A 22,153-nucleotide genomic window follows, 5' to 3' on the forward strand; every position below is an offset into this window, starting at 1 on the left:
GGGGCGGCACAGTGGTTAGCACTGCTGCTTCAGGGTCCCCGGTTTGATTCCCGGCCTGGGTCACTGTGGAGTTTGCACATTCTCCTCATGTCTGCGTGGGTTTCCTCCGGGTGCTCCGGTTTCCTCCCACAGTCCCAAGATGTGCGGGTTAGGTTGATTGGCCAGGTTAAAAATTGCCCCTTAGAGTCCTGAGATGCGTAGGTTAGAGGGATTAGCGGGTAAATATGTGGGGGTAGGGCCTGGGTGGGATTGTGGTCGGTGCAGACTCGATGGGCCGAATGGTCTCCTTTTGCACTGTAGGGTTTCTATGATTCTATGATCCCTCCCATCAAACTACAGTCACCGTAGCTGCTGCTGCTGCAACTATTTTGGGAAATGACATTAGGTGTGATTAATGCTATTCTAGGAATAAAAATACCAAGAGCTACAATCTCACTTGTGAGCCTAAGATGTGAACTGCTGTTTGCTTCAACAGCTTAGAAAGGTGACCATCAGTGAAGGACAGTGACAGAAGGCAAAAAGGGACTGTGGACTATTTTGTTTGCCATTATGCAGAATGAGTTAATCGGGCATTGTACTTTGTCTATTTTGGAAAAAGATATTAATTATTTTTGTACATAAATCGAGATGGAATCAGATCTCATGAAGTGAAATAGCTGACACAAACAACAAATTAGTCCTTAGGAAGCTCAGAATGCTGCTCCTTCTCCTATGTGCCAGGGGGTCATGGAAACGGATAGATGCTCTTAAGCAGATTCTTATTTAAGGAGGTTCGATCTAACATTTTCCAAAAGGTTTGAACTTCAACTCTAATCAGAGGGATGTTTATGTTTGGTTTTACATTATATTTGGATTAGTCCTGTGAATATGTAGCCTGATAACGCCCAAGTGCCATCAAACACCAGGAAACCATTCCCCGATGAGCTGATCTCTTTATTAAAAGAGTTCCCGTGTAAGAGAATTTTTACACTGTTAAATTTGGGAAATAACATTAGGTGTGATTAGATGACATTAGATAGATGTCTTTTGACATCTATCTATGCCAATGAGTCACTGGCTCCAAGTCCCCAGCATCAATGAATATTAGTCGCTCCTTAGCACCATGAGCTGAAGTTAGTGTGTGTTCAACAGGTTATGAGTAGCTACATTCTTCAGTGACCCCCTAAATGGAAGTTCTTGTCTTTCTTGGCTTTTTTCCATTCAGCAATTTTGTCCTGAATCATACGGACCTCATCATTGTGAATGAAAATGGGTTCATGAAGGAGAGGTCAATTTGTGCAAACTGTGGCATGTTTTGAATGGATATTTTATACAGTAGCTTTGGATGGACATTTCCATTTTTTTTTTTACAGTTTTTATAACCTTAAACAGAAACCACAGAGTGGCACAGTGGTTAGCACTGCTGCCTCACAGTGCCAGAGATCTGGGTTCAATTCCGGCCTGGTGTGTGTGTGTGGAGTTTGCACATTCTCCTGTGTCTGCAGGGGTTTCCTCTGCGCGCTCCAGTTTCCCTCCACAGTCCAAAGATATGCAGGTTAGGTGGATTGGCCATAACAAATTATCTGTTGGCGTCTGGGGATATGTAGATTGGCCATGTTAAATGCGTGGGGTTGCAGGGATAGGGCGGAGGGGAGGGCCTGGGTGGGTTGCTCTTTCGAAAAGTTGGTGCAGACACGATGGGCCGAATGGCCTCTTTCTGCAGTGTATGGATTCTATTTCTGTGTATAAACCAAACTCACAAGGTGCTGCCAGCTATGGAAGCACTTGATTTACATTAATGCAGACAATATATTATGTGGATCAATATTAGAAAGCATACCAAATGACAAGGGCCACCATGGGAGTTGGGAGATGGAAACACACCCTTTATATGCTAATTGCAAATATGTACATTGGCCACCTTGTCGTGTTCATTGGTTCAGCCTACTTTAATGTTTCTTTATATTTCTAGCTAACAAAAGACATGAATGGTTGATGTAAGCACTACTTGTTAATGGAAACACAAAGCAGTAAGCAGCCTTTTTAGTTGGGAAATCAAAACTAGCACAACTGCCCAAGTCCAACAGCTTTCCAAGACAAGGGAGAAGAAAGCACATGCAACACAATACATAACACCTGGTTTCCCCAAAAACAATCATACTTAGTTATATACCCATAGTATTTAGAAAAAAATCATACAAAGGGTGTACTAATGTTGTGCTGCGAAGTGCTCCAATATTGATGTCACCCCATTATACATGATACTTAGTGTCATGTCCTATATCTTCAATTTTTAGATGGGTCTGAAATAAATGACAATAAGTATTATCCTTTTAAATGAGAGCTCTCGTAGAAGCAATGGAGTGTTCTGATCTGTGCTTATTTGGTTGCTTGTTGCTCAAATGCCATGACAAAACTGAATTTATTTTATGAACCTTATTTGGCCTCAAGTTGTTTTGTTGCCTCTGAAGAATGCACACTTGCCAACTTTGAAAAGTTATTTTAGTGACAGTAAAAACAACTGGGGTTTCAATTACAATAAAAATAAAAACAAACAGAAGAAATATTTTAGATAGTTTGAATGTTGTATCATGATTTAACTGTGGAAATGATGGCCTCTTGAACATCTGGATGATACCACAGCCAAATGCCAAATATTTTACCTAACACAGCAAAACCCAGATTCTCTCGGCCTAGATCCACTGCGTCTATGGTAAAGCTGAGGTGCTACTAACTTCACATGGAGAAAACAACAGCAAGTACTATTCATCTTGATTCAGTTAAAAGATACAGTTAAACCAAAATTAGGAGAGTCCAATTAGGTCAGATTGAGATTTTACAATAAAACAATAAAATAATGATCAAGTAGTCATGGCTAACTCAAGTTATCAACCATTATTTAAACACTACTCATGGACAGCAGCAACATGTACTTATATAACTCCTTCAATGTAGTGGCCATCCAGTTTAGAGAAATTGCTGAACACCCATCAGTGATTCGTGAACCAACCTCCCAGCCATTAACTGGCCAATTTGGGGAAAGTCATGGCTGGGTGTTGGTTTGCCCCACAGTGCAGACTTCTGACCCCTAATTTGTTCATGAAATCATGCCCCTGATTAGACGGATGCAGTAACTGGTCCTAAGCAGGCAACAGGACAATGTCCAGGCATCAAGTCTTTTTTGAATTAAACAAAAGATCGGGAACACCAAGTCCCTGGTGTTTTCTCCAGGGAAATTCCTCGACCAGAGTCCACCAGCCAACCAATTGGCACCCTTTTCTCATGCACTATAAATTGTTACTCCTTTGAAATTTGACATTCTTGCATCTGTCTTGACGAGTGCAAGATGAAACGCTTCGACAGCATGTCTCTTTTCCAGCAATGGTCAAAACATTAAGGTTTAGGTTGACAATGAAAAATAATGGGGAGCAATCCAGAGTAAAACTTAATTGGAGAAGGGCCAAACTCAGTGGGCTGAGAATAGATCTGGCCGAGATAAAGTGGAATCAAGAGTGGCAGGGAAAATTATAATAGAACAATGGGGTGCCTTTAAGGAAGTGATAGTTTGGTTACAGTCAAAGCACATCGCATGAGATGGAAAGGTAGGCAAACAAATCCAGAGCATCCTGGAAGGCAAAAGAGATAAAGCTGAAGCAGAAAAAAAGAGGTGCATATGACCGATGTCAGGTGGATAATACAACTGAGGACCAAGTTCAACAAAGAAGGTTCAGAGGAAAAGTGAAAAAACAAGAGAAACAAAGATAAAGTATCAGAAACCAACATAAATGGAAATCCGAAAGTCTTCTGTAGGCATATAAGTAGGAAAAGGGCAGGAAAAGGGTGGTAAAAAGAAGAATGGGGCCAATTATGAATATTTGCACATTGAGGCAGGGATATAGTCGAGGTGCTAAATGAGTACTTTGCACCTGACATTACCAAGGAAGATGTTGATGCTGGTCATAGCGAATGGATTAGTTGAGACACTGGATGGATGAAAAATTGATAAAGGGTAGGTATGAGACAGGCTGGCTGTACTTAATGACATGCATCCAATGATACTGGGGAAAGTAAGGGTAGACAGTGCAGAGGCACTGGCCATAATTTTCCAATCTTCCTTAGATAAAAGGATAGTGGTACCAGAGGACTGGAGATTTGAAATGTGAATGGCTCAAAAAAGGTTTTAAGAATAAGATCAGCAACAATCGGCCTCTCAGTTTAACATCAGTGGTGGGAAAGAATCATTTAGAAATGATAATTTAGGTCAAAGTTAATAGTTGCTTGGGCAAACATCCATCCAGTGTCTCAACTACTTTTCCTTCGCAATGTCCATGAGAATGAGGAGGTAGTTATGGAACTCGGGAAGAGAGACTGTGAGGGTCTAGAGAAAATTATCGGGAGTGACAGGGTATTGGACATATTGGTGAGCTTAAAAGTGGAAAAATCTCCAGATCCGGATAAATTGTGCCTCAGGCTGTTGTGAGAGGCAAGGGAGGAAATTGCAGGGGCTCTGACCCAAATTTTTAATTCCTCCCTGGCCACTGCGGAGGTGCCAGAGGACTAGGGAACAGTCAATGTGGTCCCACTATTTAAGAAAGGTTGTAGAGACAAGCCAGTGAACTACAGACCCAGTGAGTCTCACATCTGTGGTTGGGAAACTACTGGAGAAGATTCTGAAGGAGAGAATCTATCTCCATTTGGAGAGGCAAGGTTTGATCAGGGATAGTCAGCATGGTTTTGTCAGAGGGAAGTCGGGCCTACCAAATTTGATTGAATTTTTTGAGTATGTAACCAAGTATATGGGTAGTTGATGTAGTTTACATGGATTTCAGCAAAGTCTTTAACAAAATCCCACATTGGATACTTATTAAGGTTAAGGCACAAGGGATACAGGGTGATCTGATAAGGTGGATTCATAATTGGCTTAGTGATAGGAGGCAGAGGGTGATGACAGATGGCTGCTTTAACAAAGAACAAAGAACAGTACAGCACAGGAAACAGGCCCTTCGGCCCTCCAAGCCTGTGCCGCTCCTTGGTCCAACTAGACCAATCGTTTGTATCCCTCCATTCCCAGGCTGCTCATGTGACTATCCAGGTAAGTCTTAAACGATGTCAGCGTGCCTGCCTCCACCACCCTACTTGGCAGCGCATTCCAGGCCCCCACCACCCTCTGTGTAAAAAACGTCCCTCTGATGTCTGAGTTATACTTCGCCCCTCTCAGCTTGAGCCCGTGACCCCTCGTGATCGTCACCTCCGACCTGGGAAAAAGCTTCCCACTGTTCACCCTATCTATACCCTTCATAATCTTGTATACCTCTATTAGATCTCCCCTCATTCTCCGTCTTTCCAAGGAGAACAACCCCAGTCTACCCAATCTCTCCTCATAGCTAAGACCCTCCATACCAGGCAACATCCTGGTAAACCTTCTCTGCACTCTCTCCAATGCCTCCACGTCCTTCTGGTAGTGCGGCGACCAGAACTGGACGCAGTACTCCAAATGCGGCCTAACCAGCGTTCTATACAGCTGCATCATCAGACTCCAGCTTTTATACTCTATACCCCGTCCTATAAAGGCAAGCATACCATATGCCTTCTTCACCACCTTCTCCACCTGTGTTGCCACCTTCAAGGATTTGTGGACTTGCACACCTAGGTCCCTCTGTGTTTCTATACTCCTGATGACTCTGCCATTTATTGTATAACTCCTCCCTACATTATTTCTTCCAAAATGCATCACTTCGCATTTATCCGGATTAAATTCCATCTGCCACCTCTCCGCCCAATTTTCCAGCCTATCTATATCCTGCTGTATTGCCCGACAATGCTCTTGGCTATCCGCAATTCCAGCCATCTTCGTGTCATCCGCAAACTTGCTGATTACACCAGTTACACCTTCTTCCAAATCATTTATATATATCACAAATAGCAGAGGTCCCAGTACAGAGCCCTGCGGAACACCACTGGTCACAGACCTCCAGCCGGAAAAAGACCCTTCGACCACTACCCTCTGTCTCCTATGGCCAAGCCAGTTCTCCACCCATCGAGCCACTTCTCCTTGTATCCCATGAGCCTTAACCTTCTTAACCAACCTGCCATGTGGGACTTTGTCAAATGTCTTACTGAAATCCATATAGACGACATCCACGGCCCTTCCTTCATCAACCGTTTTTGTTACTTCCTCAAAAAACTCCACCAAATTTGTAAGGCACGACCTCCCTCTTACAAAACCATGCTGTCTGTCACTAATGAGATTGTTCCGTTCTAAATGCACATACATCCTGTCTCTAAGAATCCTCTCCAACAACTTCCCTACCACGGACGTCAAGCTCACCGGCCTATAATTTCCTGGGTTATCCCTGCTACCCTTCTTAAACAACGGGACCACATTCGCTATCCTCCAATCCTCAGGGACCTCACCCGTGTCCAAAGAAGCGACAAAGATTTCCGTCAGAGGCCCAGCAATTTCACCTCTCGTCTCCCTGAGCAGTCGAGGATAGATGCCATCAGGGCCTGGGGCTTTGTCAGTTTTAATGTTCCCTAAATAACCTAACACTTCCTCTCTTGTAATGGAGATTTTCTCTAACGGGTCAACACCTCCCTCCGAGACACTCCCGGTTAACACGCCCCTCTCCTTCGTGAATACCGATGCAAAGTATTCATTTAGGATCTCCCCTATTCCCTTGGGTTCTAAGCATAATTCCCCTCCTTTGTCCCTGAGAGGTCCGATTTTCTCCCTGACAACTCTTTTGTTCCTAACGTATGAATAGAATGCCTTAGGATTCTCCTTAATCCTGCCTGCCAAGAACATCTCGTGACCTCTTTTTGCCCTTCTAACTCCCCGTTTGAGATCTTTCCTACTCTCTCTGTATTCCTCCAGAGCTCCATCTGTTTTCAGTTGCCTGGACTTAACGTACGCCTCCCTTTTCATTTTAATCAGATCCTCAATTTCCCTGGTTATCCACGGCTCTCGAATCCTACCTTTCCTATCTTTCCTTTTTACAGGCACATGCCTATCCTGCAGCCTTATCAATAGTTCCTTAAAAGACTCCCACATGCCAGACGCGGACTTACCCTCGAACATCCTCTCCCAATCAACATCCACCAATTCCTGCCTAATCCGGCTATAGTCAGCCTTCCCCCAATTTAGCACCCTGCCCGTAGGACAGCACTCATCCTTGTCCATTACTATCCTAAAGTTAACAGAGTTGTGGTCACTATTTGCCACATGTTCCCCTACCGAAACTTTGACGACCTGGCCGGGCTCATTTCCCAGAACTAGGTCCAGTATAGCCCCCTCTCTAGTCGGGCTATCTACATACTGTTCCAAAGAACCTTCCAGTACGCATTTTACAAATTCCTCCCCGTCCGGTCCCCCAGCTCTAAGCACTTTCCAGTCTGTGCCAGGGAAATTAAAGTCCCCCACTACAACAACCCTATGTTTTCTGCACCTATCCAGAATCTCCTGACATATCCTTTCCTCCACTTCCCGTGGGCTGTTGGGTGGTCTGTAGTACACCCCCAGCATAGTGACTGCACCCTTCCTGTTTCTGAGTTCCACCCACAGCGACTCAGTACATGACCCCTCTAAGTTGTCTACCCTCTGCACCGCGGTAATATGCTCCTTAACTAATATCGCTACTCCCCCACCTTTTTTAGCCCCTCCTCTGTCTCGCCTAAAACACTTATACCCCGGAATATTCAGCTGCCAGTCCTGTCCTTCTTTTAACCAAGTTTCCGTCACCGCAACCACATCCAAATTCCGCACAAGCATTAAGGCCCTAAGTTCGTCTGTTTTACCCGTTACACTCCTCGCATTGAAGCAGATGCACTCCAGACCTCCAGGCCCAGTCAGGTCCTCCTCCTCCAGAGTGCTCCTCTTCTTAGCTAGCCTTGCCCTGGCCCCCAGCTCGACCCCAGCCTCAGTATTTACTGACCTCCTGTTTTGTTCCCCACCCCCCTGCCACACTAGTTTAAATCCTGCCGAAACACTCGAGCAAAACTCCCAGCCAGGATATTTGCTCCCTTCCAGTTAAGGTGTAACCCATCCTTTCTGTACAGTTGCCATCCTGACTTGAAGATTTCCCAGTTATCTATGAATTTAAAACCCTCCCTCTTGCACCAGTCCTTTAGCCACGCGTTCAACTGTAGAATCTCCCTGTTCCGAGCCTCACTTGCACTAGGCACCGGGAGCAGTCCAGAGATTGCTACCCTGGAGGTCTTACTTTTTAGCCTAGCACCCAACTCCCTGAATTTCTCTCGTATGACCCCCCCTGCTCTTCCTACCTACATCATTTCCCCCAATGTGTACAATCACATCTGTTTGACTACCTTCCTTTTTAAATATGCTTCCTACCCTCTCGGAGACATCCAGTACCCCGGCACCAGGGAGGCAGACTACCCATCCTGGATTCTCGTTCAGTCCCACAGAAGCGCCTGTCCGTGCCTCTAACCATTGCGTCCCCCACAACTATCGCTCTCCTAAACCCCTTCTTTCCCTTCCGGACCCCTGAGCCTGTCTCCTAGTGACTGGAGTGGAGATGCCGGCGTTGGACTGGGGTAAACACAGTAAGAAGTTTAACAACACCAGGTTAAAGTCCAACAGGTTTATTTGGTGACTGGAGGCCAGTGACCAATGGCACACCACAGGGATCCGTGCTGGGCCCCCTATTGTTCATCATTTATATAAATGACATAGTTGACTATGTGGGGGGAGTAGGATCAGTAAGTTTGCCGATGACACAAAGATTGGCTGGGTGGTTAACAGTGAGGTTGAGTGTCTTGGGTTACAGGAAGATATAGATGAGATGGTCAAATGGGCGGATAAGTGGCAGATGGAATTTAACCCTGGAAAGTGTGGGGAGATGCACTTTGGAAGGAGTAATTTGACAAGGAAGTATACAACGAAAGGTCTGACACTCTGAAGTTCCGAAAAACAAAGGGACCTTGGCATGTTTGTCCATAGATCTCTGAAGGTGGAAAGGCAGAATTGGATAATTAATGGAAGAGAAAAAAGTTGAAGAGTTGCAAGAAAAAGGCAGAGGAGTAGAACTAAGTGAGGTGCTCTTGCAGACACAACTGCCTGCCTCTGTGCTATATCAATCATATCATTCTATGACTTATAAACCTTTAATATTGTGGAATAAATACAAAGAATGTTTTGGAAGGACTCACCAATGATGCCACTGTCCCTGCTCTCCAGTGTGGAGGTTGGGCTGGTGACAATCCCATAAGAGCAATCCTTAGCTGTTGCAGATGTACTGACTGGTGGTAGGGTAGAACAGGGACTGTTGGCAGGAGGGGATGCAGTACTGCTCGTCAAAGTGGAACAGGGGCTGATTCTCTGTGTTTCTGTAGATGTCTGCAAAAATAAGTCAGAAATCAGATTAAGATAGTAAACAATTTGAGAACAAATTAAATGGAACAAGGTAATTATTTTTTCTCTGCACTGTAATATTACACTTCATAAAAAAGTTTATTATTGCATAACCTCTGCTTAAACATCACAATAGTAGCAAGCAAAGTGGATGGAAAAATACTTAATCACTTTCTAGATTTTTTCTTAAACTAATCAAAAGTTTCAGTTATAACTTAGCTTTGCCAAGTAGTTGGATGGAAATATAGACAGTGTGCTACTGCCATGATAAAAGCACAGAGTATTTGAGACGTTCAACTTCCTACAGAAGGATATTCTGCTAGGATTGTAACTGAACTATGTTGAGATTCATACATGAATGATAATGTGCTAATTGCGCTTCAGACAAAGTCAGCTTAGCTTCAATAATTTAACGTCTAATCGAGTTGTGAGCCTCGCTCGGGCGAGACCGGAAATTCCCACCCGAGGTCAATGGAGATTTCTGTTGTCCGACCCTTGCCCGCGTCGATTACATGACAGGCGAGGTGGTAGAGTACTGGCCATGATTTTCACAGTAAGAGTTTTAACAACACCAGGTTAAAGTTAAAGGTGTTGTTAAAACTCTTACTGTGTTTACCCCAGTCCAACGCCGGCATCTCCACATCATGATTTTCAAACAGCAGTTCACAGGCTTCATCAGCCTTTGTGGATCCAGAAATGTCACACTGGTTTTGCTACCGGGTACATCAGGCCCACTGCCAAAATGGTAGGACTAGCACCACTAAGAACAGATGAACAAGTCAATATAATAAATCGCATAAATCTTATCCTCAGGACTTTGAGGCATTTTACACTCAATTAAATGTTTTTTAAGATTCAAATACAACTATCATGCAATTAAATACAGCATCCAGTTGGTGACCAGCAAATTGTTACAATACATAAACATGCTATAGTTAAGAGATGAATGTTAACCAGCAGAAAATCCCTAATCTTCCATGCCATGTTATGGATTGCTTAAGTTGAACAAGTAGGTTCAGACTTGGGCCTAGATTTTTACTCAGTCATGGAGACTCTGGGAATCTTTAAAATGATGGGCAGGACCTGGGTACAGTAGTCCTGTCTTTATTTCTGACATTCTATTTTCACCTGGAGAACACAGGCTGGGTTGAGACTCAGCGCTGAGTTCAAATGGACCCCATTGCACTGGCAGGAGCCTTATCTTGCAATGTAAGAATTACGATTTTTTAGAGGAGATGAAAATGCTAAGAGTGGCTAGCATCTGTAGAACTGTCAACTTATTTCTATGACCTGATCTTTAAAAACCGATTTATTATGGGAAAGTTGTGTTTGACAACTTTAATCAATTTCTTTGAGAGGTAACCAGGAGAATTGATGAGTTGTATTTGTTGTAGTCTATATGGACTTTAGCAAGGCTTTTGATAAGGTCCTTCATGGCAGGCTGGTCAAGAAAGTAAGGCCCATGAGATCCAAGGCAAGTTAGCACATTGGAGCCAAAATTGGTTGAGAGGCAGGAAGCAGAGGGTGATGGTAGATGGATGTTTCTGTGATTGGAAGTCTGTTTCGAGTGAAGTTCCGCAGGACTTGGTGCTGGAGCCCTTGTTATTTATGGTGTACATTAATGATTTGGACTTAAAATGTAGGGAGTATGATCAAGAGGTTTGCAGATGACAGGAAAATTGATAGGATACTAAATAGTGACAAGGATAGTGTAGATTGCAAGAGGATGTCAATGGACTGGTCAAGTGGGCAGAGCAGTGACAAATGGAATTCAGCCTGGAAAAGGGAGAGGCATTGCTGTTAGGGAGGGCGAACAAGGCAAAGGATTACACTATGAATGGTAGGATGGTAGGACCCTGGAAAATACTAGAGATCAGATCTCTGAAGGTGGCAGGTAGATAAGGTGGTTCTCTTTATTAGCCAAGGCATAGAATACAAGAGTAGGGAAGTCATGCTGGAACTTCATAAAATGCTGGTGAGGCCACAACTGGAGTACTGCGTGAGGTTCTGGTCACACGTTATAGGAAGGATGTGATTGCACTTGAGAGGAACCAGAGGAGATTTACCAGGATGCTGCCTGGGCTGAATGGTCTGAACTATGGGGAGAGTTTGGATAGACTGGGGTTGTTTTCCTTTGAGCAGCAACGGTTGAGAGAGGATCTGATATATGTCTATGAGATTATGAGGAGCATGGATAGAATGTATAGGAGGGCACTTTTTCCATTAGCAGAGGGGCCAATAACCAGGGAGCATTGATTTAAAGTAAGAGGGAGAAGGTTAAGAGGGGATTTGAAGAGCAATGTTTTCATCCAGAAGGTGGGGGTTCAGAACACTCTGCCTGAAATGGTGGATGAGTAAGAAACGTTTGTAACATTTAAGAAGCATTTGGATGTTCACTTGTGGTGCTGCAACCCCCAGGGCTCCCACTGCCAGAAAATGGGATTAGTACAAACAGATCTTCGTTGACTGGCATGCACACAATAAGCCAAATGGCCTCCTACTATGCTGTAAATGTCTATACATCTATGAAACAGTGACGGGCAATAAGTTCACAGTTGGACTGACAGCTCAAAGAAGTTAATAAAGGATTGGCTCTTTGGTGTGACATTATGAATACAAGTATTTGTTTTTATTTTAAAAAATTAGTACTTGAGGAAATGTAATTGTATTGAATGTGCTTTCATGAATGTGTTTTTATATATATATAGTGAAGTCTGTATTGGATATTTAAAACTATATTTTATTTAATCTCAACATGGCTCTCGATGTCTGCCTATGGTAGATACTGGGTGAGTTGGCATGACGAGTAAGGGCAAAGGGTGGCGGGTCAGGGGCATGGACTGGCGTAAGTTAGCATGGAGTTATAAAAGGGTGGGTGAAAGGTGACGAATTGGCATGAGAGCTATAAATGGCCATGAGGTGGATGGGGGTATGGATTGGCATGTAAGGGCAAGGGGACTGGGTGGAGGGCTGAGGGCCTAATATTTAAGAAAACAATTGGGACAAAGTTCCAGAGAACTGAGGTGGGCCTTTGAAAACAGGCCGCTTTAGCACTCGGCAGTCCAGGTCAGCTCTGATCAGAATCTGAGGCTGAAAGGCCCGACTCTACTTGTACCTGAATGTTCCAGAATGATGGTCCCATCATTCGTGTAATATTTGCCCGAGGTGGGTACAGTGAGCCCCAGGAGTGAAAATCCAGGCCCAAGTCTAGCAACACAGCATTTTGCAATCCTTCAATATTACACAAATGTATTAGTCCAAATGTTATGCGCATGTCATCAAGTGAACCTTGAACCCACAATCTATAGACTCTGTGCTGAATATGCTCCTAACCAATGCAAATGGACACCTCCAAGACCAATGCAAAAGTCATTACAGTGAAATAAAATATCAGCTGACTCTGAGCCATCAATGGTGAACATAATTCTTTGAAAATAACAATGGTGTGATTCAGTAACTTCAGCCGATTTATTAATGCTGACTACCTGTAACACATCAGCTAATAAATACATAACACATAGCAATGAAACCCTTTTTATGTCAACCACACAAAATGACACTGCTTTCAATGATGCAGATTATTTTGGTACAAATTTACAAATGCTATATTTGATCATATACAATTAGTGTAGCTGGGATCAGAGAATAATTTGTCTAATGGCATATTCATTTAAATAAGCTTCAATGTACTCAGTATTTGACCGATTTAAAATATATTTTATTAAGGTTATAAAAGAGAAATGTGAAATCTATACAATACTGTGGAGACTGTCAACTATTACTATTTATGTATGACCTGAATTCCTTTAATGGCAACAGCCTTACACATCTGACAACTCAATTGCCTTCTGTCCCTGACCCAAAAGACTGCAAATACAGCCTCAAAGGTCATCTTTGCCCCTCTTAGCCAAGTTCCATTTTAACTATTGAGGTGATTCGGGAATTTCAGAAAGAAAATAGCAATGGGATGGTTGAGCAGTTCAAGCATTGGACTCATCATTCAATTGATACTACAGCCATACAAGTCTAAATTCCCCTGCTGGCAAAATTGAAGTAACTTTCTCTTACTAGCTAGTTTTCAGAGGTCCACGCTATAACAACTAAACAAGCTTTGGACAGGTCCTTGTTACGATCCCTATGGGGTAACCATAAACCAAAATAACCAATTTACTTTACCACAAATGAAGAAATTATCAACCAGATTTTACTTTTTGTAATGTTTATTTTAGCACAAATCAGAACCAAAATGAATTAAACATGAATTAATAGGCAAATGACATTTCAAATAGTCAATACAAGGATATGTCCTGCATAAACACAAGCATCTACGCCCGGCTCCCCGCAGACATGTGGCACTCCATGCAATTCCAAAGTTCTCTTATCCCAGCCTCTGTCTCATAGCATCTCTCATTTTCCCACTCAATCAATTCAACTCTCAGCACATGCATGCACACACTGCAGCTTTCATTTGTGTCTGCCAGTAACACAGCGCATGTCCGAACTTTCTTCCTGTTGATACTGCTTCCAGGTCAAGGGTTGGCAGGTCACACAGACCAGTATTTCTTGGTCAATAACTTGCCCCCAAGATGTTGAGATGCAAGGACTGAATAGTGATTTGCGATGAAACCAAGATAGGTAGGAAAGTAAGCTGTCAAGAGGTGGTAGAGAGTCTGCAAGGGCATAGGTAGGTTAAGTGAGTGGTCAACAATTTGGCAAACTGGAGTATAATGTAGGAAAACTTGAACTTGTCCACTTTGGCAGGAAGGATAGAAAACGAGTAAACTACTTAAATAGAGAAAGACTGCACAACTTGGTGGTATGATGGGATCTGGGTGTCCTGACACATCAATCACAAGAAGTTAGTCTGCAGGGACAGCAAGTGATTAGAAAGACAAATGCCATGTTGACATTTGTTGCAAATTGAATGGAATATAATAGGGAAGTTTTACTGCAGCTATACAGGGCCTTGGTAAGACCACATCTGGAATAGTGCATGCAGTTTTGGATTCCTTATTTGAGAAGAGATATAATTTCTTCAGAAGCAGTTCAGAGAAGGTTCAATCAACCCATTTCTGGGATAAGGGAAAGGTTGGACAGGGTGGGCCTATACACATTTGAGTTTAGAAGAATGACAGCTAATCTGACTGAAACATATCAGATCCTGAGATGATTTCATAGAGTATATACCGGAAGGATGTTTCCACTTGTAGGAGAGACAGGAACCAGGGAACACTGTTTAAGAATAAGAGGTCTGCCATTTACGATTGAGATGAGCAATTTTTTTCTCTCTCTCAAAGGGATGTTAATATGTGGAATTCTCTTCCCCAGAAAGCTGTGGAGGCTGGGTCACTGAATTTATTCAAGATGGAGTTAGACAGATTTTTGAAAGACAAGGGAGTCAAGGGTTATTGGGGGGAGGCAGACAGCAAAGTGGAGTTGAGACATAACCCAGATTAGCATGACACTGAATGGCACAGCAGGCTCAAAGGATTGAATGCCTTACTCCTGCTCCAAACTTCTATGGTATTCCTATGTTCCTGGTCATAAAGCTCACCAACACACATTTTAAAGCTCAGAGGAAATCAATGGCTGCTTGGGAAACCCAGTGAAGGTTGACTCATGTTCACAAAATCATAGTCAGTGAGTTACTGATAGAATCATTATCAAACTCATACAGAAGAGCAGCTTAAAGAAAGAACAGAAGAAGCTGAGCAACAGAGTGGAAATCAAGGTTAAAGAGAGAGGTTAAGGAAGCTTTTCACTGAAAAGAGGGATAGGTCCTCCAGGAAGAAACAGCATAATGTACAGGAATATAAAAGATTAATCCTGAACACTATTTGAAGTTAAACACTAACTAATAAAGACATGTTTAACAAATTTATTGGAGTTCTTTGAAGGAGTCACATGTGCTGTGGATAAAGGAGAACTGGTGGATGCACTGCACTTAGATTTCCAGAAGGTATTTGATGAGGTGCCACATCAAACGTTATTGGATAAAATGAAAGCTCATGCTATAGGGGGTAATATATTGGCATTGGATTGAAGATTGACTAGCTAACAGGAAACAGAGTTGGCACAAATGGGTCTTTTCCTGGTTTGCAGTATGTGATGAGTGGTGTGCCACAGAGAATGGTGCTGGGCTCTCAACTTCTTATAATTTATTTAAATGACTTGGATGAAGGGACTGAAGGTATGGTTGCTAAATTTGCTGATGACACAAAGCTTAAGTCAGAAAATAAATTGTGACAAGATTGTAAGGAGGCTGCAAATGAACATAAATAGGGTGAGTGGGTAAACTCTGTGGGAAAATGTGGAATTGTCCATTTTAGCAGGAAGAATAAAAAAGCTTATTATCTAAATGGTAAAAGATTGCAAAGCACTGAGGTGCAGAAGGATATGGATGTCCTGTTGCATGAATCACAAAAAGCTGGTACACAGGTAGAGCAAGTAATAGGAAAGCTAACAGAACGTTATCATTTATTCTGAGGGGAATTGATTTCTAAAGTAGGGAAATTATTATTTTTTAATCCAATTCAATCAAATTAAGTCCAATTCAGAGTCTCAACAAGTTGAGACATTCCCGATCCAAGCTGACAAGACAGGGCTCTCCTCACCTCCTGTCTTGGGCTTGATCTACATGATCCAAGCTGATTGGAGTAGGCAGAGCTCCTCCTCCAAGGTTTGATCTCATTTGCATCTTAGCCAAAAGGCCGAGATGTCGCTTTTAAAAATTGCTTCAAATGAAGCTAAAATGTAACCTTATGACTTCAACCAAGTTCAGCATGTCAATACTACACTTGATCTTAGCTAAAAGGCCGAGAAATTATGCTTCAGTTGCATGGGTTGTTAAGGCTGCATCTGGAGCATTGTGTACAATATTGGTCTCCTTATTTAAAGTGTTGTAAAGTTAGTGTTTGTAAAATTATAAACATTATAAATACTGGTAAAATGCTAAGAGTTGCAAAATTGTCTGCTTAAAAGGTGGTTTCGTTTTTTCTGTGCTGGGGAGCTGCAGGTGCAAGAATGCAGTACAGTCTGAAACAATGCATCAGGGGCAAAAACAACAGAGTTGTCTTGGTAACAGGCTTTAGCATTTGAATCACATGTTTTGAATGTTAACCAATCAATTTAAAATAAGCATTTGAATCGCATCAGCCTATTGGATTTGAATTTTGATGTTTTGATAACCTATAAACCAATCCTACTGTGCGAATTTTGCTATGTCATCGGGGGTATAAATGCCACTGCTCCCAGCTCCAAAGGGCCAGAAGCCACAGCTAACAGCTAGACAGAGACACACAGACGGACAACTTTCAGCCAGTGTAAAAGCCACATTTTATGTCTTAAAGAAAGCCTCATTTCACCACAGACCAGCAGAAGTCAGAAGCACAGAAGAAAGATGATTCCGGGAAGACTTTAAACCTGATTGACATTTGAGAGGACTATAAAAATTCTATTTTTGTTATTTGTTAATAAGTGGGAATTGTAATGATCTAAACAGCATTCCATTAGAATAGTATTTTATTCAGTTTGTTACTAGTTTAGTTTAACCTTTTTACTGATAGTTGGAAAATAAACTGTTACTTGTTTCTTTTAAAGAGTGAGTTTCAGGGAATTATTTTTGATTTAACCACTAAAAATTGCTGTCGGCAGATTATACCATTTCTCACATAGAACATAGAACAGTACAGCAGAGTACAGGCCCTTCGGCCCACGATGTTGTGCTGAATCTTTTCCGAAACCAAGATCAAGCTATCATTCTAGTGTGTTCCATGTGCCTATCCAATAACCGCTTGAAAGTTCCTAAAGTGTCCGACTCCACTATCACAGCAGGCAGTCCATTCCACACCCCAACCACTCTCTGAGTAAAGAACCTACTTCGGACATCCCTCCTATATCTTCCACCATGAACCTTGTAGTTATGCCCCCTGGTAACAGCTATATCCACCCGAGGAACTAGCCTCTGAACATCCACTCTATCTATCTCCCTCATCATCTTATAAACCTCTATTAAGTCGGCTCTCATCCTCCTCCGCTCTAAAGAGAAAGGCCCTAGCTCCCTCAACCTTTCCTCATAAGACCTACCCTCCAAACCAGGCAGCATCCTGGTAAATCTCCTTTGCACTTTTTCCAGTGCTTCCACATCCTTCTTATACTGAGGTGACCAGAACTGCACACAATATTCCAAATGTGGTCTAACCAAGGTCCTGTACAGTTGCAGCATAACCCCACTGCTCTTAAACTCAAACCCCCTGTTAATAAACACTTACACACTATAGGCCTTCTTCACGGCTCTATCCACTTGAGTGGCAACCTTCAGAGATCTGTGGATATGAACCCCAAGATCTCTCTGTTCCTCCACATTCCTCAGAACCCTACCTTTGACCCTGTAATCCGTATTCGTTAAAAGATTATGAAAGGGAGGTACTTATCTTGGGAGTGGTTGAGTGTTAGTTCTCATAGTGGAGATTACCCTCCCCTTCATAACAAAAGAAATATGGAAATGTGTTAGGATTACAAGACTAATACCAAGAATGAATGGTTTGTCTTATGAAGAAAGGTTGGAGAGGTTAGATTTGTATGCACTAGAGTTTTGAAGAATAAGGGGTGACTTGTTCAAAACCTGCAAGATCCCGAGCAGTATTAACAGGGTCAGGCAGAGAGGATGTTTGCTCTTGTCAGAGAATTTCGAACCAGGGACCACTGTTTAAAAATAAGGGGTCACGCATTTAAGATGTGGAGAGGCCGGTGTTGGACTGGGGTAAGCACAGTAAGAAATCTCACAATACCAGGTTAAAGTCCAACAGGTTTATTTGGTAGCACAAGCTTTCAGAGTCTCGCTCCTTCTTCAGGTGAGTGGGAGTTGTGTTCACAAACAGGGCATATATAGACACAAACTCAATTTACAAGATAATGATTGGAATGCGAGTCTTTACAGGTAATCAAGTCTTAAAGGCACAGACAATGCGAGTGGAGAGAGGGTTAAGCACAGGTTAAAGAGGTGTGTATTGTCTCCAGCCAGGATAGTTAGTGAGATTTTGCAAGCCCAGGCAAGTCGTGGGGGTTACAGATAGCATGATATAAACCCAAGATCCCGGTTGAGACCATCCTCATGCGTGCAAAACTTAGTTATCAGTTTCTGCTCAGCGATTCTGCTTTGTCGTGTGTCGTGAAGACCACCTTGGAGAACGTTTACCCGAAGATCAGAGGCTGAATGCCCATGACTGCTGAAGTGTTCCCCAACAGGAAGGGAATGCTCCTGCCTAGTGATTGTCGAGTGGTGTTCATTCATCCGTTGTCGTAGCGTCTGCATGGTCTCCCCAATGTACCATGCCTCGGGACATCCTTTCCTGCAGTGTATCAGGTGGATAATATTGGCCGAGTCGCAAGAGTATGTACCGTGTACCTGGTGAATGGTGTTCTCACGTGAGATGATGGCATCTGTGTCGATGATCCGGCACATCTTGCAGAGGTTGCTGCGGCAGGGTTGTGTGGGCTGGGTAGTTTGCTGCGGACAATGGTCTGTTTGAGGTTGTGTGGTTGTTTGAAGGCAAGGAGTGGGGGTGTGGGGATGGCCACTCATTTAAGACAGAGATTAGGAGGATTATTTTCTCTCAGAGGGTCATGAGTCCCTGGAACTCTTTTCCTCAAAAGGCAGTGGAAGCAGAGTCTTGGAATCTGTTTAAGGCTGAGCTATATAGATTCTTGATTAACAAGGGGATAGAAGGTTATCAGGGTGGACAGAAATGTGTGGTTAGAGTTACAATCAGATCAGCCAGAATCTTATGGAATGACGGAGCAGGCTCGAGGGGCTAAGTGACCTACTCCTGTTCCTAGTGCGTATGCTCATATGTAAGGACACAGGTATAAACTAGTGAAATGTAATTTGTAACCTGATATAAGAATATATTTCTTCATATGAAAAATAATTTGAACAGGAATAGCCATGTGTCTATAATGTAACAAAATGCTATGGTGATAGGGCTGTGATGAAAATATTTTGACTTGTGCACTAAATCCAACTGTGGTCAAGAATTGCATATCTTCAATGGATCTGTTCCGGCGCAGTTTATAATCCTCCTTGAGGACAGACTAACAGACATGATAGGATGTGGTTGAGGAGTGCTCTAGATACGTTCGAAGGATTTTAAAATGGTGCAATTCAATTAAGTGAGAGGTTTTAAAAAGTAGTTTCAACTGTTAAATGCATTATTTTCCAGATACCACAGGTCGAATTCTATGATTAAAATAACTTCCTCCACAGATAATCTTGAGATCATGTATCATAGAATCATAGAAACCCTACAGTGCAGAAAGAGGCCATTCGGCCCATCAAGTCTGCACCGACCAGAATCCCACCCAGGCCCTACTCCCATATCCCTACACATTTACCCGCTAATCCCTCTAACCTATGCATCTCAGGACACTAAGGGGCAATTTTTAGCATGGCCAATCAACCTAATCCGCACATCTTTGGACTGTGGGAGGAAACCGGAGCACCCGGAGGAAACCCACGCAGACACGAGGAGAATGTGCAAACTCCACACAGACAGTGACCCAAGCCGGGAATCGAACCCAGGTCCCTGGAGCTGTGAAGCAGCAGTGCTAACCACTGTGCTACCGTGCCGCCTATATATGTAGTATGTCATTCTATCAGCACCGGGTCCTGTTTATTATCTTACAGCTTGGTATAGCAAATTTAGCAAAACCCAAAGAGAATATGACCAGTTTTCAGATGGAATGATAATAAATCCCACAAACAGTAAATTCAAACATAGCAGGCATAATACAATTCAATTATTGTAAAGAGTCTTACAGCAGAAAAAAAGGCCATTCAGCTCATCGAGCTTGTTCCAGCTCCTAGATAGAGCTATTGAAAATTCTTCACATTTCTCCATTCTTTCCCCATAGCCCTAAAAAATATTCCTTGAAGAAAAATCCAATTCCCTTTCCAAAGTTATAAATAAATCTGCTTCCACCATGCTTTAGAGCAGTTTATTCCAGATTACAACAACTCGTTATGTAATTGCATTTCTCCCATAGAACAAAGAATAAAGAAAATTACAGCACAGGAACAGGCCCTTCAGCCCTCCAAGCCTGCACCGACCATGCTGCCCATCTGTGTCCTCTCTACTGCTACTTTCTTCTTAATGATCCTATTGAACCATCTTAAAAGCTCTGCATTCGTTTTAATTGTTTTAAATAAAGTTATAGCAAAATTCACTGAGAAAAGACTTGGTGCTTTGATATTGGAAGGAAAAATCTGAATGTCAGTCCAACTGCTCTTAACGTCTCACCGGGTTTTATGGCAGGAGAAATAGGTCTGAACTATAATGAAACTGATATGTAAACATGGAATCCACAGAATGCCACCCGAGTACAGCAATATTTGAATATGCTTTTTCAAGTAAAGATTTTTAAAAGTATATTTATACTCTATTTAATGCTAAAGTCATTAAAAATAGTATTTGGGATCGAAGTTAATATATAAAATTTAAATAATGAATAATCAGAATTACGCATGCCAACCTCGGTAAAAATTTTACTTGACCCACAGTGTGAGTAACTTTTATACAAAAACTCTCACAATGAAAATAGAATCTTAAAATAACACAAACCATTTCTTTACTATACAGAGTAACAGATGTAACATCCATTCAACCTCAGTTGGTCTTGAAATGATATTGGCTCCTGTTATTTCTTAAACATCTGTTATTTTAACAATGGTTTTAGTTACATCCGAAGCCATAAATCTCTTTCTTAGGCATTTACAAGTACACGGCATCAGCAATCTCTGTTACCTCAATGTATCCTTTCTCAGTTAGTGGGATAACATGCAAATCCTACAATAAATGGAGCGATTTAATACAAGTTTTGATGACATTTACTTGTTACTACTCCTTCCGTCCAGACACCTCTCGTTAGAATTCCTTGGACCAATTGCTATTCTCTTGCTTACACACTGACCAGGCTAGCCACCCACAGGCTTCTACAAATATCACTTGAGAACCAACTGTTTCATGATGCATCAACACAATCATGGGAGAGGGTAATGCATTTGACTGGGAAGAAAGTAGGCAGCGATACACAAAAAATACACTCAAATCATAGGCCCAGAGATATAAAATATTAAGCTTTCAAGCAATCAAACTAGTAAAATAAAATAACTTTCTCTCAGCCTGTCTGCCATTGATTATAAATTAATAATCCAAATTGTTTAATGTTGGCAAATTGGGGAAGATCCTGAACTAACAAACCAGCTGTCAATTCTTTACTCGATTATGAAACTCACCAATTTTTTGTTCCAACTACAGTTAGACTTTTCAGCCATTTGCCCAATCTGAAAAAACACCTTTTAATGGAATTGATAAACAGTTCCAGAAACAGCTCAATCTACAGAATTTAAAAATGTATTTTTGTTGTGCACTAATGCTAAGGTCAATCTTCTTCCAAATAAAGCAAATCCGAATGGCGTACAAGACTATATATCGATATGAATGCATCCTAAAGGGAATAGCTGCTCGAGTGAGGCTGCAGCAGGTGCAGAGTTTAAGTTTAAAGTTTATTTATTAGTGTCACAAGTAGGTTTACATTAACAATGCAATAAAGTTACTGTGGAAATCCCCTAATCGCCACATTCCGACGCCTGTTCGGGTACACTGAGGGAGAATTTAGTCAACGCACCTAGCCAGCCAAGTTGTTCCATTACAGCTACAACACTGGCATCTACCCGACAATGAGGAAAATTGCCCAGGAATGTCTTGTACACAAGCAAGCAGGACAAATCCAATCTGGTCAATTACC

The 22,153-nt window shown here is 42.2% G+C and overlaps 1 protein-coding gene across 3 annotated transcripts in view; it reads right to left on the reverse strand.

The window, feature by feature from the left end:
• Positions 1-22,153, reverse strand: part of LOC144500569 (protein TANC2-like) — a 1,073,639-nt gene that overhangs the window by 352,718 nt on the left and 698,768 nt on the right. For all 3 annotated transcript variants that reach the window (XM_078223699.1, XM_078223697.1, XM_078223698.1), the window contains one exon: positions 9,148-9,334. In XM_078223699.1, the coding sequence (XP_078079825.1) occupies positions 9,148-9,334 (187 nt within the window). The remainder of the gene's footprint in view (positions 1-9,147; positions 9,335-22,153) is intronic.

Source organism: Mustelus asterias, chromosome 11 (assembly GCF_964213995.1).
Source record: "Mustelus asterias chromosome 11, sMusAst1.hap1.1, whole genome shotgun sequence".
Taxonomy (NCBI): Eukaryota; Metazoa; Chordata; class Chondrichthyes; order Carcharhiniformes; family Triakidae; genus Mustelus; species Mustelus asterias.